Source organism: Homarus americanus, unplaced genomic scaffold (genome assembly GCF_018991925.1).
Source record: "Homarus americanus isolate GMGI-L3 unplaced genomic scaffold, GMGI_Hamer_2.0 scaffold36970, whole genome shotgun sequence".
NCBI classification, from domain to species: Eukaryota; Metazoa; Arthropoda; class Malacostraca; order Decapoda; family Nephropidae; genus Homarus; species Homarus americanus.
In genome coordinates this window covers 7,261,399-7,280,045 of record NW_024740094.1, presented here as the reverse complement: position 1 = coordinate 7,280,045, position 18,647 = coordinate 7,261,399, and the positions used below count along the sequence as shown (strand labels likewise).

The 18,647-nt window shown below is 42.8% G+C and overlaps 1 protein-coding gene across 1 annotated transcript in view; it reads right to left on the bottom strand.

Annotated features, from left to right (window-relative positions):
* Nucleotides 1–1,251: 1,251 nt before the first annotated feature.
* Nucleotides 1,252–18,647, bottom strand: part of LOC121875195 (ankyrin-3-like) — a gene marked incomplete at its 3' end in the record, with an annotated part of 64,776 nt that continues 47,380 nt past the window's right edge. Inside the window, 2 exon segments of the mRNA XM_042379644.1 lie at nt 1,252–1,542; nt 3,708–4,019. Of these exon segments, the coding sequence (XP_042235578.1) occupies nt 1,252–1,542; nt 3,708–4,019 (603 nt within the window).

Here is an 18,647-nt window from a genome sequence, read left to right as displayed (position 1 = left end):
TGCCCAAATCCATTACAGAATATCTCCTCTAATTCCATGAGCCTCCACTTTTTGTATTAGTCTTTCGTGGGGACTCTGCTGAAGGCTTTGCTAAAGTCGAGGTATACCACATCATAATCGTATCTGTTATCCACTGATTCGGAACAGTTGAAAAGAATGTTAATAGATTTTTCAGACATGAACGCCCACTTCTGAAGCCATGTTGGGATTCATTGATCAACTTGTGCTTCTCGAGGTGGTTTCAGATAGAGTTTGAAATTATTGCTTCCAGCAATCTATCTCCCTTCTTGAAAATCTAGATCACATTCGTTTTCCTCCAGGAATCTGGTACTGCACCCGTTTTTAATTACATGTTAAAAAAATTTGCTAAGTGCATAATAAATTCTTCCTTACATTCCTTTAATGCTCTGGCACCATCCATCATCACTACATATAACACCATCCATCATCACTATAGATCGGTAAAGTAGTTTCCGAGATTCTCGTGCGAACACGCACACACAAACAGACAGACTTCTTTGTTTTATATATATATATAGTAGTACCAGGGGTTGTAACAATATTAATCCTATATATACTGTAGTAGTATCATCAGTAATACCAATAGTAATGTCAGTTGTAATACAAGAAGTAGCAGCGTTAGCAGTAGTGTCAGGAGGGATATTGGAAGCAATAACATTTTCAGTAATACCAGTATCAGTACAATATTAGTAGTAATAAAAATAGCATCACTATCAGTAGTACCATCCAAATTTGGGAAGCAGACAGGAAGAATATCTCCCAACATTTCAGAGATTAAAATCGATGACGCTTCAAGTATAATCCTATGTGTAAAAAGAGTATTTTTTTTCGGTGAGCCTCAGAGCCAGCCCGTGATATTTTGATATATGAAGATACAGGGAAGAGCTCGCTGAAGTATGATATTTCACCATAGCCGTGACAGGAGCTATATAGGTTACTTACCAAGTCACAGTATTAAATGTAGTTATTAGATTTTGCTATACTAGAATACCATGGTTATAAGTCAGCACCATATAGTAAGACTAAAACATAGTTTTATGTATTATATATTACTCAGCACAACCTGATGGTGTCTCCCTCGTAGTAATCAAATAGTGCACTGTTTCATTTACTATTATTATAATGGACTGGACACAAAAATTACGAGTATAATTCCTTTATGGTGTTTGGTGCCCAATTACTGTATTGGTAGTGACTTGAACACTAGTGTACTGTCTGTTGCTCACTTACCCTTGTAATGATGACCTGAACAGGAGGAGTAACGTCGGGTGAGAACCAGGCGAGCGTCAGCAGGTTGAAACCGTTACAGGTGGTGGTGAGCGGCGCCCCAGCTACCAGCAGGAGGCTTACCATTTCGCGCCGGTTACTAGTAATAGCCAAAGGGAGGGGCTGGGTGGATGAGCCACTCGGAGACTCTAAAGGCGCTCCTGAACACAACAGATGACACCCCTGAACGTAGTCGTCACCTTGGGTTATGCGAGACAGCAGTTGGTTGTACAGTTCTTCTGGTGACCCTTGAACCTGTGTAAGACAAATGTTACTCTGATCCTGTTGTAAAAGCAGAACCTATGAAGATATAGCTGTTTTACTGGTGACCATGTACAGGTAATTACCCTTGAAGTTGGGTAACACGCATATGTTTTATTGATGATACTGTACTTGTATAAGTAATCCTGTCACACAACAGACCTGAAAGGACTCCACACATGATCCAGTGACCACATTTTGGCAATGGTCTTTTCATGTGCACATCACAATTTTATGAATATTGTTACAGAAAATGGGCAATGGATAAGGCGAAAGTCGAAGTTTCTTTGCTCTTAGTCTTAGTTTAGTTAATCTTAAAATGTTAAAAGTTTTCTTTACCAGTTTGTGTTTAGAACTTTTTGAGGGAATTTATTTAATTGTAATACCTTGTAATACTCATGACCAATTACGTAACAAAAGCCAATCTGTTTGCATTTTCAACTCTTATAGCTATTAAAATTCACTGTAGGTCACTATTTCCTTAGATGGTTTAATTGAATATTTGATATCATTAACACAGTTGATATGACAACACTCAACACTGTATAAATAATAGGAAGGGAAAATATGCAAGCGTTTTTATATAAAATTATTAAAACAAAGTTATTACTAAACACTTGTACTGTACAGTCCCCTTCACTAGTGCGTTTACAGGGGCTCGTCAGGTTTTGTGCAATGTAGGAGCGCTGTGTTTGTTTGCATTCGACAGAAGAAATCTCGCAAAAGTAACATACTATGGAATCAAAGTAAAACAATGTTAAATCAAATATCTCAATGTAATGACTTCTGGAATGTTACATGACTAGCCCCTGTAAACGCACTAGTGAAGGGTACTAAACGTATATGGTCGTTGCCACAAACAAACAGTTACCAATCATCAAAATAATAAAATTAGTACATGGGTGAAAATTAATACAAGGTGGTTAGTAGATCCAGACAGCACTCTGGCAGGGTATAAGTCCACAGTATGTTTACCACACACATGTTCCCTATGATATATCATGGAATCCACACATCCACAACAGTGCAAAAGCTGCCTCCCGAAAGCTGGGAATGTTGTACAGATGCCGTAGCAACTTTACTCATATTTGCGGTGGTTCTTCTTCAGTCCAACTGTTAGAGAGGGTGGAATCAAAGGCATTTCGACTTATTAACTCTCATCCTTTAGTCAATAATCTCTCTTACCTTTCTCTTCTTCGCCGCAACATTGTTTCACTCTCTCTCTTTTTTACAGGTTCTTTAACGGGCAATGTTTGGAGATTTTAGCATCCTGTGTACCGCCGGCAAGGCAGTGGGGTCGTAACACTCGTTTTGCCCGCGGTGCCTATCGTTTCTTTGTGGATGTCGGTCACACTAGAATAACCCGTTATAGTACATCCTTATGTCCTAACTCAGCTAAACTGTGGAATGCTCTGCCTTCTTCTGTGTTTCCACCCTCTTACAATCTGTTTCACTTCTAAAAGCTGGTTTTCCGGCATCTTCGTGTTGAAGATTAATATAGTCTTTTCTCCTCTATTTTCTAACTTATTTTTCGCCCCCCCAGGCCCCGTTGCGGGTCGATGACCTATGTCCAGGTGGTTTATTCCCCGTTGAAGAAAATACATTGAATAAATTTTTTTTATCATTAACTTGAAAAAAGATTATTCTAGTAACTGGAGTGGTGGTCATCGTTAAAAGGCTGGAGCATCACTTTGGCCGATGAATTTATGGTAAATAAAAGATGAATGTTGTGTTTATTTTTATCGAGTAAGTGGCTCGACCTAAGGAGCAGCAGGTTCCTGGTGGCTGCTTGGTAATGAGAGTATTGTTGAGGGCATGGTGCGATCATGTGGATAGAGTCAAGGAAACCAACTATTTCAAGAGATGCTCCGACTTGAATGAAGAGAAGGAGAGTTAGGGGTAAACCAAGAATAATTTGCAAGAAATTAACTCAGAGATAAGATCCTGTAGAGAGAGGCTGCAAGTCCTCAAGCGCTATAAAGAGCTGGTGCCAGGTAACCACTTCTAACTCATACAAGGTTGGGAAAATGCCCATAGGCGGTGGTAGTGATGATGATGACGATAATGATGATGCTGATGATGATGATGATTGATGATGGCTGTACGCACGTTATTTTGTTATTTAACTACTGAACTAAAACTATTTTTATATCACTAACCTGTGGAGGCCGATGATTTTGGATCCTATGCAGTACATTTTGATGACCTCTTCGTCGTGCCAGATCAGCAGGAGTCTCACCATCCCAAGTCACCGCATGTGGGTATAGTTCAAACATATCCAAGAGGGAACCCACCACATTAATGTAGCCGAGCTCCGCCGCCCAGTGGAGGAATGTCCGGCCAGCAGCGTCCTGCAGGTGGTGGTTCACCATGCCTAAGGTCTTTCCCCGATAGAAGTTTTCTGAGTCCTCTTCTTTGATTACCTCTAACAGATCTTTATAACTATCTTCACAATATTTCCAGAATGATTTCTGTAATTATAAGGAATATAAGTAACCAGTATTGTCTCTTCTTACAGTGTTGAAACAGAAATATATTTATATCATATGAACATATCACGGACGAAGAAGAGTGACAAACACAAAATTCCTTCCACAGACGTTGATATCACTCAGTGACTGGTGGTATGTTGACTGTGTTGAATTACTAATGTACAAGTATGTTCTAGTGTTTACATTTTCCACGAAAGATTAAAGATAATGGAAATAACTAAACATATTTCACCTCCAGCCAATCAATGATAGGCATGGGAACGACTTGTCGTTTATAGAAGAAAGTTTCTCAAATTTACTAATTTAGTTATATCAAGAATTGAGAAGTATTACTAAATTTTCGTAAAGACCAAACATGAAATAAAGATTTTATATAAACGTCTTTCAATCAATAAAGTCACATCTTGAAGACTGATGGGTGGTAACCATCCCTGGTATTCGAAATGTTTTCAAGCTGTTTTTGCTAAACTTCTTCAGGCTCTTCTACCTCGTGGTTTTGTCAACTATATTGATAAAAGAAAATTATAAAAATTTCCTTATTTTATCCTATTTCGGGTACCTAGCGTTTCCCGGACTCTTTTTTTAATACTTTAATTTCAAAACCAGACCGAATTTAAACTTTTTGTTTTAAAAACACGGGGAGGTCATAAAACAAGAGATTCGCTCTATTAAAAATGGTGGGCCAATATGGACTCTCAGGGGGAGCTCATAGTCCACCCTTGATCAAAATTAAGATCACATACAAAAAATATACATACGACTTCTTACAAAACCATTCCAAATTTCAAATCATTCCTAAAAAACCGTATCCAAGCATTGCATAGAAACAGAAAATATATGATTTGGTAAAGAGATTCCACATTCGCGGGTAGGTGGCCGTCCACTGAGGCCAGCCTCCCAAAATTCCACTTCATGATAATTCTGGGTTGCATGTGCAGTCCCCGTTACTAATGCGTTTACAGGGGCTCGTCAGGTTTTGTGCAGTGTGGCAGGACTGTATTTGGTTATAGGAAACTCGCAAAAGTTAACTACTATGGAATGAGAGTTAAAAATATTAAAACAAATATATAAAAGTAAGAATTTTTTGAATGTTTATATGTTTAATAAGAAATGCATTAAATAGCTTGTTATTAGATCATATTTTTTGCCTAGTGGCCGGTGGTATAGCGTGGTGAGAGAGTGTGTGTGTATGTGTGTGTGGTGTACACAGGGTGGTGTAATGCGTCTAGTGTGACAGCATTATGTTAGCGCTAAGGTGCAAGTATAACAGCACCATTTGTATTATATAAATATTTACCCAAATGTATAATACCAAATTATTCACTAAGTTATTCAACAATGACTCAGTAGTTATTCACCAAATTATTCAACTGTGTTGATGTTATGAATTGCTGAGGTGACATTCCCTTCTCGGAGCGAGCTAGGTCAGGCTGGGGTTAGGGCATGTCACCAACAACACATCTGACGCGTTTCCTCTCAGGCCTGCCTGTCCACTCTCTCTCCTGGGTGAGAGACTCATATCACTTGTTACCCAGTAAACACCTCACTTAAGTGTTCTCCTGTAAGTGCACTAAGACACTTCCCTTAGTAGAGAAGATACAATATATTATCAACTGCACTCAGTACCTGTGAAACTATATCTTTCTACAAAAAAGCAAAACCAACAAAGTGTTTATTTCAGCCCTGCCACTTATCAATTCAAGAACTAATATATATATATATATATATATATATATATATATATATATATATATATATATATATATATATATATATATATATATATATATATATATATATATATATATATATATATATATATATATATATATATATATATATATATATATATATATATATATATATATATTTCATTTTTAGTCCATATAAATGACGCGGTTTTTGAACATATAATCAACGATTCACTAGGCCAGATTCAACTCTCGACCTTACTGGGTGACTAGGAACGCTATCGATCAAATCGATGGGCGACACTAAAAGCAGTCCCTGGCGCTGTGTTATATTTTCACACAAAACTCTTTTCATCATCGATGGTTGGCGCAGTAACCCCATTGAACGTTCGCGAGTATTTTAACAATTGTTGGTGTGAAACATGTTGCTATATATACTTCATTTCTGTCCATATACTACACGGGTTGGTCAGTAAGCGTTCCCTAGTCCCACCCAGTAGGTCGAGGGTTCGATTCCTTGCTGGTGAGGTCGTTGATTATATGTTCAAAGTCCGCGTGTTACATGGACTAAAAATGAAGTATATATATGTACCTCGCGTTTCATACCAGCTGGATTCGGTAAAATGCTACTGACACCACATACGAGGCACGGGCAGTTTCCCAATGAGGTTCACGGCGCCATCAGCTCGATGAACAGGCTTTGTGTGAAATATAACAAGAGTCTAGAACTGCTTTTAGTGTCCTTGTGGGCTAGCCGGTAAGCGTTCCCTAGTCCCACCCAGTAGGTCGAGGGTTCGATTGCTTGCTGGTGAGGTCGTTGATTATATGTTCAAAGTCCGCGTGTTAAATGGACTAAAAATGAAGTATATGTATATGTATATGTATATGTATATATATATATATATATATATATATATATATATATATATATATATATATATATATATATATATATATATATATATATATATATATATATATATATATATACAAAGGAGGGTGAGATCAAGTCCACAATGGTCAGGTATTAGGTAATGACCCTACTAGGGTTTCTTGTTTTGGGGGTTTCTTAGCATCCCGGGATTCTGGGACAAACCAGGATATTTCCCGGGATCCCGGGATTTCCCGCATCAGGTGATATTTGTACTAACTAATGCTATATGCTAGCCCTATACTTCATAAATTTAGTTATCTTTTGTTGCATAGGCTTTCTCTTCACATCACTCACATCAATGCACTCTTTGGCTGCAGGACGTTTAAGTTCAACTATATCAATCGAATGTTTGTTTCTTAAATGACGGTTTTCAAAACCGTTGAGGAATCGTGAGGGCAGCGTCTATAGTTCCTTGTGATCTCGGCAGAGGTTTGCATGTAAGACTTCCCTTACAGTAACAACATGGTGATTTTACGAAACTATGGACGAGTCATCACGGAATAGCGAGTCATATGCATGGCAATATTTTCATAGACTGAAAACTGGCCAGAAACATGTAATGAGGACCTAAAAGCTTTCCTGCCACAACTTAACAACTTAGCCCCTTCGATCAAATTCACTGTGGAATTAGAGCAAGACTGTAAATTGCCATTCCTAGACTGTCTGATACACAGAATAGGTAACACTTTTAAGTTCAGTATTTATTGAAAACCTACTAATGTGTGTTCATACATTCATTATTATTCTGCCCACCATAATAGAGTCAAACAGTCAGTATTTTCAACAATGTTTTTACGTGCTTTGAGAATTTGCAGCCCGGAATTCATTGATGAGGAATATAAATATATCTATTATATTGGCACAAACCTTAAATACCCTAGATCTTTCATAGACAAATGCCTGAACATTACTAAGAAATCTTTTTATAGAACTGATCCCAAGCCCACCCATGACCATAAGAATATCTTAATATTACCATTTCACAAAAATTTCTCTCAAATTCCTTTACAGCTAAAAACTTGGAACGTCAATGTGGCATTTAAAAACTCATGCACTGTTAAACAAATGTTAATCAAGAACTCCCCCAAAAACACAATTGGTTGCATTTATAAAGTTCCTTGCAAGGAATGTAATATGTTTTTCTTAGGCCAGACAGGTAAAGATCTTGTAACTAGATTTAAACAACATAAATATAGTGTTAGGACAGGTCAGGACTCCAATGCTCTGTTTGCTCATTTGAGGGATAACAAGCATTGCATTGACTGGGATAATGCCTCCTCAATATTACCATGTAATTCAAATGATAGTAGGAACATCATAGAATCTAGTCCCATTAAACATGCCGAAGCATTCAACATGAATTTGAGTAATAGCATGTACAAACTGGACAATTTTGTAATTAAGAAGATTTGTAACCAGGTGAGAAGTGGGTCACCTTACCCTCTGACCTGACTACCGACCATTGCGGTGCTACTTAAAGATTAATAGGGTCATTACCTAATACCTGATCATTGTGGACCTGATCTCACCCTTAGTCTGTACTCACCCCTGAATATGTGAATTACACGAAAGTGCTTGGGAACTTCGTGTTCTCTTCTTTCCTTGTGATTATCAGCATATACTTAGATCACGCGCACCTACAGTGATTTACTTGCATATATATATATATATATATATATATATATATATATATATATATATATATATATATATATATATATATATATATATATATATATATATATATATATTGTGTGACCAACACACAAGCACTGCTTGCCTCCTTCTGCTTTCAGCTACTGCAGCTGACTAGCCCTCGTGGCGAACTAGGAAGCAACTTGCATAAGTGCTCCTCCTCTGCCAATACACAGCCTCTTCACCATCAAGACTCCTGCTGTGCCTCCTTGTGGTAACACACGGTAAATAGGTGCCTCCTGGGCCCGTACTAGACCAGTGGAGGATCTCGGAGCAGTAGTGGGCCCCAGAGGGACGGCACATTGGCCCACTGGCATGTGGACACGCCCTGACCTCTACCAACCACTACCCCGCTGCCTTGTGGATTAACCTTGGAAGGTATAAAGGTACGGATGTAAGCCCCGAACGGAAAAGGAAAAATAGTAGTAGAAGGAAAAGAGCTCAAACCACGCCGGGAATATCGCGCTATAACTGCTCTCCAGCTGGAGTGTGGGTCACTCACACCACCAGTGGGGAGGGCAAGCTAATGCTCGATAAACCGGAAACGCTCGTGAGTTGTTGTTGACGATATCAGTCGCGGGTGGTCCGGTCCGGGAAGATGGCCAAACAATGGCACAAGAGAGAGGGCGGTCTTCACAGTTTCGGGTCCTGCAGGAGGTTTTGTTGAGAGGTCTTCTTAGTTCAGGAGCGATGTGTATTCGTCCTGCGGTCCCCCCTGTAACTGTTCACCTCCCTCCCAGGAGATTGTGAACACGAAAGGGGGTTGGAGCAAAACCCATCCCAGCCGAGTCTTTCCAGGAAAACCGTGATCGTGCGGGTCCACCTGGAAAGAGGGTAGCAATCCTTATCCTTCCCAAATAGGCACACTTAGCTCACGTCTATAAGTGAGCAGTCACATACACTAGGAAGTAGGCTTCCCCAACGGGGCTCCGGGAGAGAAGCTCAGGAACCACTCTACGACCACCAGCCAGTGGGGAGTGCTGAAATTCCTCTGCTACTTACTCAACCGGAATAGGTAGGATTTAAAAAAAAAAAAAAAAAACGGTTATGGAGCGCGTACGCCCTCCTAACCGCGACCCCCGCCTGAACCGCCAACCTGACGACCCGAACTACGACAGGCTCCGCACAGAGAAAGCGGACCAGTTACGCGCCTTCAATGAAGCCCTGAAAAGCAGGAACACTGCCACCACCTCCAACAACTCCACCACCACTGCTACCGCCACTGAGGACGACAACTGGACGAAGGTAGAAAATAAAAAACGCCGACGTGCTTCTTCGGGAAACGAATGCCGTCAAGCAGCCCAAAAGGCACCCATCACCACCACCAGCTCACCTCCAACGACACTGCCAAAATTCCGGATCACGAAAACGGACACCAAAACCACATATGCCGCCATCACAGAGATAGAAAAGCAAAACCCACTGGCCAAGTTCTCAGTGCGGCCCAACCTAAAGGGGGAGATGATTATTCACCCCAAAGACAAGGACTCCGCCACCACCCTCGACACTTACCTGCAAAACACCACCACCGTTGCATCAACCAAGCTAGACCCCGCCCAGAAACTGATGAAGTCGGTAGTCCTCCGGTACCCAAAGGAACTACCTCTCGAACCCCTGGAGAACCACCCGAAGATCTTAAAAGCCGAAAGATGCTCTCCCCTGTCCGACAAGACAGCCACCACAAAATAAGTGCTCATAACGCACTACGGTTCACCCCCCAGCACCATAGACCTCAAAACCTGGGGGGTCTACGAAGTGAGGCCCTTCGTCCCAGAGCCCCTGCGGTGCTTCAGATGCCAGAAATACGGGCACCATCAGACAAGGTGCACGTACAAGGAAATCTGCGCAGTCTGCGCACAGAAGCACGGCACACACTCCTGCCTCACCAAGCTGAAAAGTGGAGAAAAAATTCCCCCCAAGTGTGCCAACTGCGGGGGCAAACACCACGCCTGGAACCCTGGATGCTCCGAGAGGACAAGGAGGGTCCAGGCAAACCGGCCAGCTGCAAGACCGGCTCCCACCGCCTGCACACCAGCCCCACCAGGTAACTTCGTGTGGGGAACCCAAAGGCCAAGACAACAAAGCCAACCTCCTCAGCCGGTCAACACCCAAAGTGCAGCCCAGTTTCCTGGCCTCACTACGGCCACACCTCAGCCACCCAAGCAGCAGACAACGACAACCACGAAAAAGACAAAAGAAGCACACACCAAGGCACCAGAAGGAATGATACACGTATCAGACCTAGCCAAGGTACTGACAACCTTCGCGGAGGGCCTAGCCGGACTACTGGGCCACAAGATCCAACCCACACAGCTCCAAATACTCATGGGGAGCGTCCTCGGGCAAGTCGCCACAGCTCCAGCCACCTCAGTGGAGGAAGCCACGCCGGTCCTCACACGAGTGACAGCCGAGGTACACTCTACACCGAAGAAGGCCACCAGAGAACCCAAGATACCGACAGCTCCCAGAAAGAAATTGGTCGTTTCAACTCCCCTGAACCGAACCACGGCCCAGAAGGCAAAAACCACAGAACACGAAGATATGAACCTGATCCAGTTGGAATCGAACTTGGACATCTCCATCGAGGACCACCAGAAGTCCCCGATGAAACAGTGGTGGAAAACATCAGCACCCTGAACATCCTAACATGGAATGCTCAGGGCATCAAAAACAAGAAACACCTCCTACAAGAAGCAGCAGCCAAGGACAAGCTTGACATCATACTGCTACAAGAAACACTTCTACAAGAACACCACTGTTTCAAATTCAGTGGTTACAAGACATACAGGAGGCATTTCACGCAGGCGTCAACAAGAGGATGTATGATCCTGGTCAAGTCAAGCATACCCTCCTCCGAGGTCACGCAGCAATTTCCATGTGGGGAAAACATCGAGACACAGGCCGTCACAGTAACCCTCCAAGAACGGGAATTAACTGTTCACAACATCTACAAGAACCCAAGGGGCTCACTAGAGGTGACTTAATTATTTGCTTCGGCCGCTGACCACGCCACACTCATAGGAGGGGATTTTAACGCACATCATCCCTTCCTAAGCTCGGTAAGCCCCACAAATGAAGACGGCCTACACCTATACACCACCTTTCAAGGTACACCCGAGATCTGCCTCCTGAACACCGGAGAGCCCACCCACACTAGGGGAGGAAGGCTAGATCTAACCTTCGTCTCCAGTGCACTACAGCCTTCGGCCTCCTGGCAGCTACACCCCACGCTGACCAGTGACCACTTCGCCACCCTAACAACGCTGAAGGTGAACAAACTCCCCACTCCACTCCCCCTTACCCCCCAAGATGGAGATACAATACCCAAAAGGCAGACTGGGGACTGTTTAAGAAACACCTGGCTAAGTGGCGCGAAAAATCACAACCGGCCGGCGCAGCACCCGTGGACGAGACAACCCTCCACCAACAATTGGTCGAGGCGTTTCACCAAGCGGCAGAAGAGGCTATCCCAAAAACAAAACCCACATCAAGACAGTACAATGATTACTGGTACTACTGTCCCAGGGTGAAAGAACTCAACCACAGAGTGAACATGGCCCGAAGAAACTACAGGAGACATCCCACGGAAACAAACAGACATCTCCTGCAAGTCATAGTTAAGGATACCAGGGAAGAGAAGGAAGAAATAAAAAACGTAAGCTGGCTCAAGTGGTGCTCCGAACTGAACGAGCACACCTCCCTTGGCAAGATGTGGGCCCAGATCCGAAGGGCATCTGGGAAGGCAACACCACCACCACCAACCCATCCCAACCCAGAAGAGGAAGCCGAGAGACTTGCAAAACTGTTCTCTGACCGAGCAGCAACGAAAAACCTCCCGAGACAGGCGGAGGAGACACAACGGCGTCTGCGACAGGTCAGACTCCAGATGATCGAAGAGGCCTGCAACAGTGAAGATGACACTGACAGACCTTTCAACCAGCAAGAACTCCAGAAGTCGCTAAAACGAAGCAAGGACACAGCACCAGGGGCCGACAGGATAACCTACTCCATGCTTTCTCATGCCGGTACAGCCGGACACGAGGCTCTGCTACAAGCCATCAATGCTTCGTGGACAGCACAAAGACTCCCACCGGAATGGAAGAAGGCAGATATACAGCCCATTCCGAAGCCCAGAGAACCAGACAAACCGAGGCCCATCTCCCTTCTCAGCTGCATAGCGAAGACGGGAGAAAGAATGGCTCTCAACCGACTCAAGTGGAAAGTAGGCAGCCCACACCCTCACATCTTTGCTTACACCGAGAACACCGGCACAGGCAACAACATCGCCGAGATACTCAGCACAGTGGACTACAAACCAGCTCTGGTGGTCTTCCTCGACCTGGAGAAGGCCTTCGAACTAGCAAATCCACTGGCCATTATAACGACGCTCGCTGAAAAAGGCGTCAAAGGAAGGTTGCTGGGGTGGATCCAGAACTACCTCACACAGAGAGAAGCACGAGTACGCTTTCAGGGAGCAACCTCAAGCTACAGGGTCCATGAAAACGGAACCCCACAAGGAGGCATCCTCAGTCCAATGCTGTTCAATGCCCTGATGAAAAATCTAGTCAAACTTCCTTTCAGACAAACAGCCAAGCTCCTATGCTATGCAGACGACTTACAGCTTATAGTAAGAGGATCAAACAGACTAGCCAACACGCACTCCAACTTATAGAAGAAGAGTGCAACAGACTTGGACTCAAGATAAATCCAGCCAAGTCGAAAGCGATGGCCATCTGCACAGACACACCAGACAAGACGCTCTCCATACAAAACACGCCGGTAGTCTGGACCAACACCCACCAGTGTCTTGGAATCTGGTTTGACCAGAAACTCACCTTCAAGCCGCAACTCGAGTATCTCAGGCACAGGACGAAGAGCAGACACAATATAATGAGGTCGCTCACCAGCACAACCGCAGGGGCAAACCTTCATGTGCTCAAAGCCTACTACACGGCCGCCATCAGATCGCTGGTAGATTACAGTGCTCCAGCACTCATTGGACTGAGAGAAGACCAAATAGCCAAGCTAGAAGTAATCCAAAATAATGCTCTCAGGACCATGCTCGGAGCACCCATGTGGACCAGAATTTGCAATTTGCAAATGGAAACCGAACTACCACCCCTGGCAGTACGAGTCAAGCAGGTGACAGCCGGTCTCCTCGCCAAAATCTGTAGATCAGATAAGCCCACAGTTGCCAAAATTCGAATCAGTGCCTCCCTCCACCTCGACCACAGAGTGCGAGGGGCCACCTGGTCGCACGAGGCAAGCGAGGTCATCCGACACCTGCAAGCAGAAACACTCGTCAAGAACAACCAAGACACACGAGACAATGGTTACGTTGTTCCTCCACCATGGAGCCCTCCACCAGCCACATTCAAAATTACCGACCTAGGCGATAGTAAAGCCAACCTCCAGAAGGAGGACCTCAAAAAAATAACTCTCGAAGCCATAGCCACCGAGACACCGGCTGATGCAGCATCATACTTCACAGACGGGTCGGTGGACCCAAAACATCATAGATCCAGAGCGGCCTTCTACACCCAAGGTCAGACCCTCCGATGGAGACTTTCCAATGACTGCTCCACCCTACAAACAGAGCTGGTAGCAATCTCAAAGGCCCTACAACACGCTGCAACACAACATAACAAGTCCATCATAATTCACACGGACTCGAAATCGGCCATGCAGGCGCTGCAACACAGTCAACCAAGAGACAACGTCCACATCACTACCTCGATCCTCGCACAGCTACAGGAACTCCAAAGCCAAAACCGCCCAGTCGTCTTACACTGGATTCCCAGTCATGTGGGGATCGGAGGAAACGACGTGGCAGACGAAGCAGCCAAGGCAGCTACACGTTCTAGTAGCGTACACATCCAAGTTCTAGCAAGCTCCACATCAAAAAGAGCTTCCTTCACGCATTCAACGCTGGTTCCCAATCAGCCAAATGGTACCTGGCGGCCACAAAAGGGGAACCACCTTTCGCTGACAAGAAAACTCCAAGACAAACCCAAGTCAGCCTTCATCGACTACGACTAGGGTACAAGTGCACCTGGCAGATGATCGGAAATGACGTCATGGAATGCACCTACTGTCAGGAGCCAGCAGCCAACCCACTTGAACACTATCTCCTCGACTGCGAAGTCACACAAAGCCTCCGAAACAGAACTCAAATCTCCCAAGAAACACACGCAACACTAGCGGCCACTCTAACCCGAAAGGCCCATACAGACCACATTCACCACCTACTCCGGGTCATCACACGACACCCACCACCCAGATAGCTTAGAAAGTATCCTCTCCCAGCAAGTGCTGACCCCAGTTCGGGGGTCGCGCCACTCCGAAACTGACCACGTCCAAGAGTGGGGGTTGGTGGTAAGCGTCCACTGATCGGGGGTCCGCTCACACTTGCAACCTGCAGTATCCTTCCAATCTGCAGGTGGGACCACCTCCAATCCCAATCCGGTCTGGCTGCTCCTGGAGCTCCAGCCGGAACCACCAAACGGGCCGCCTATAGGCAAAGGCCCGTGTCGGACTACGGTCCGACAATCTCAACAACAACAACAAGCCCCGAACGATAAATCTGCGGCGGAGCCCCACATCAGGCAGACATGCTTACACAGCTCCAACAAGGCCCCAACGGTGGTATAGGCGGAAGAGGTCACCGACAAGGTAACCCAATGACTATCCGGCGGGCGAAGGCAATGCATGATGGACAGACTACAAAGGCAAAACCCAACAAACTGGGTTATCAGCAGGCCATTGCAACTCTCCCTCTCCCCAGTCATTGCAACACTCGCACCACTGGGTCAGGAAAAGGGAGAACCAAGGTATGTGGTTGCAGCCTGCGTTCCTGCCTCACCACATAAATCAACTCACGCACACTCATTATCGAGCTCATCATACTTTTCATCATCATCAAAATCCCTGTAACCCTAAAGTCCAATGACGACGGACCATTGGAGACGGGGACAGTCAGAAATGACTGCCGGGGGTCTCTTGTTACAACTCTGCACAGGGCCGGCATAGATTTATTTATGGGATTAACCCACCAGGGCACAGGTCAATGACCAAAATCAGGGCCCGGGTGGAAACAAATAATAATAATAATAATAATAATAATAATAATAATAATAATAATAATAATAATAATAATAATAATAATAATAATAATAATAATAATAATAATAATAATAATAATAATAATAATAATAATAATAATAATAATAATAATAATAATAATAATAATAATAATAATAATAATAATAATATTAATAATAATAATAATAATAATAATAATAATAATAACAATAATAATAATAATAATAATAATAATAATAATAATAATAATAATAATAATAATAATAAAAATAATAATGTATAAAAAAAATGTGATCTCGTTTTTTTTCTATCACACACAATTGTTTTAACTTAGTTCTGGAACTGTGAAGTGTCAGGGTTGATATAAACACTTGTTCTGGCTTTTTTTTATTGCTGAAGCGTCTATATACACAGGTACTCAGTTTGGGAGAGAATGTATTGTGAATTCTCTCCATGGGGAGTGTTTTGAATACACTTTTATTGGAACACTTAAGTGAAGTGTTCACCCCTGAGTGAGTGGTAAGATTCTGGCCTCTACTCTCACTCTGAGCATGAGAATGGAGGTTGAGCGGACGAGGTGTTTGATTAATCAGCTTGACCTCGACCTTTAAGGGTGTTATAGACTCAGCGTGTATAACATGAATAACCACTGAATCATTATTGAATAACTTAGTGAATAATTTGGTGTTATAAATTTGGGTGAATATTTACAGTATCTAATATACTATAGGACTAGCCTTGTGTCTGTCTGTCTGTCTGTCTGTCTGTCCTCTGTCTGTCTGTCTGTCTGTCTGTTCTGGGCAGCCTAAACGGCACAATCGTTTTTCATCAAACTTGGTGGAAAAATTGCAAAAAATTCGTAGAGTGGAACAAACCTGGTCCCATGTCGATGGTTTCTTTAGGAAGCCATTAATTAACCATTTTATTTGAGCTGGAAAATGATGCAAGTCTACGGACTTGGCGCACCCTCATTCGCTGTACGCTCTCAGCCCAGGATTGCAGTTATCATACGGCTCCCTCCTCCTCCTCCTCCCACTTTTTTTATTAGCCTACTTTTTTTTTAAGGTTGTTTGGATTAGTAAAGGAAGGAAGATGAGTAATAGGTGGGGGAGCTGAGATTCATCATGCGTCTGCATGCGCAGTTTCAACGTTACCAGACCATTTTCGGACCTTACAGCTACAGTGTGTACAGTATACTTATTCCTGTGGCTGAGTGTACATGGAAAAGGAGGAGAGAGAAAAAGATAATAACAGGAATGCATGGAGAAGATAGAAAGGGAGAAGAGAAGGAGAAGAAGAGAGACTCAAGCATTATTATCCTTAAGAGGCGAGGAAAGGAGATGGGAGAGAGGGATAGTGAGAGGTGGAGGTAAGAATCGAGAGGTGGAAGGACAGAATAAGAATGGTATAGAAGGATAGTAGAGAAGGTTACTAGAGAAGGAGACAAAGGAAGGACAGCGATAAGAAAAACAAAAATCGGAACAATTATTTGGATGATAACATGTAGAAATTTGTCGGTTAAATGTAGGTAAAAAGAGTAAGAATAATGAGATAAAACATAAAGAAGAAAGAAACACTTATTATAACAATCACTACCATGATTATAACAACCACGACCATGATTATAACAACCACGACCATGATCATAACAACCACGACCATGATCATAACAACCACGACCATGATTATAACAACCACGACCATGATTATAACAACCACGACCATCTGTATATGATCATAACAACCGACCATGATTATAACAACCACGACCATGATTATAACAACCACGACATGATTATAACAACCGACTATGATTATAACACACGACCATGATTATAACAACCACGACTATGATTATATCAACCGACCATGATTACCAAGACCATGATTACTTAACAACCACGACTATGATTAAACAACATGATTATGAAAACCACGACTATGATTATAACAACCACGACTATGATTATAACAACCACGACCATGATTATAACAACCACGACTATGATTATAATATCCACGACCATGATTATAACAACCATGACCATGATTATAACAACCACGACCATGATTATAACAACCATGACCATGATCATAACAACCACGACCATGATTATAACAACCACGACCATGATTATAACAACCACGACTATGATATTAATAACCACGACCATGATTATAACAACCATGACCATGATTATAACAACCACGACTATTATTATAACAACCACGACTATGATTATAACAACCATGACCATGATTATAACAACCACGACTATGATCATAACCACGACCATGATTATAATAACCACGACCATGATTATAACAGCCACGACTAGGATTATAACAACCACGACTATGATTATAACAACCACGACTATGATCATAACCACTACAATGATTATAACAACCGCGACTATTATTATACCAACCACCACTATGATTATAACAACCATGACCATGATTATAACAACCACGGCTATGATCATAACCACGACAATGATTATAACAATCACGACCATGCTTATAACAACCACGAACATGATTATAGCAACCACGAGCATGATTATAACAACTACGACCAACCACGACCATGATTATAACAACTACGACCAACCACGACCATGATTATAACAACTACGGCCAATCACGACCATAATTATAACAACCACGAGCATGATTATAACAACCACGACTATGATTATAACAACTACGACTATGATTATAACAACCATGACCATGATTATAACTCCGACGACCATGATTATAACACCCACGACTATGATTATGACAACTACAACCTACCACAACCATGATTATAACAACCACGAGCATGATTATAACAACCACGACTATGATTATAACAACTACGACCAACCGACCATGACTATAACAACCACGACTATGATTATAACAACTACGACCAACCACGACCATGACTATAACCACCACGACTATGATTATAACAACCACGACCATGATTATAATAACCACGACCATGATTATAACAACCATGACCATGATTACCACAACCACGAGTATGATCATAACCACGACCATGATTATAATAACCACGACCATGATTATAACAACCACGACCATGATTATAATAACCACGGCCATCATTATAACAACCATGACCATGATTATAACAACCACGACTATGATCATAACCACGACCATGAT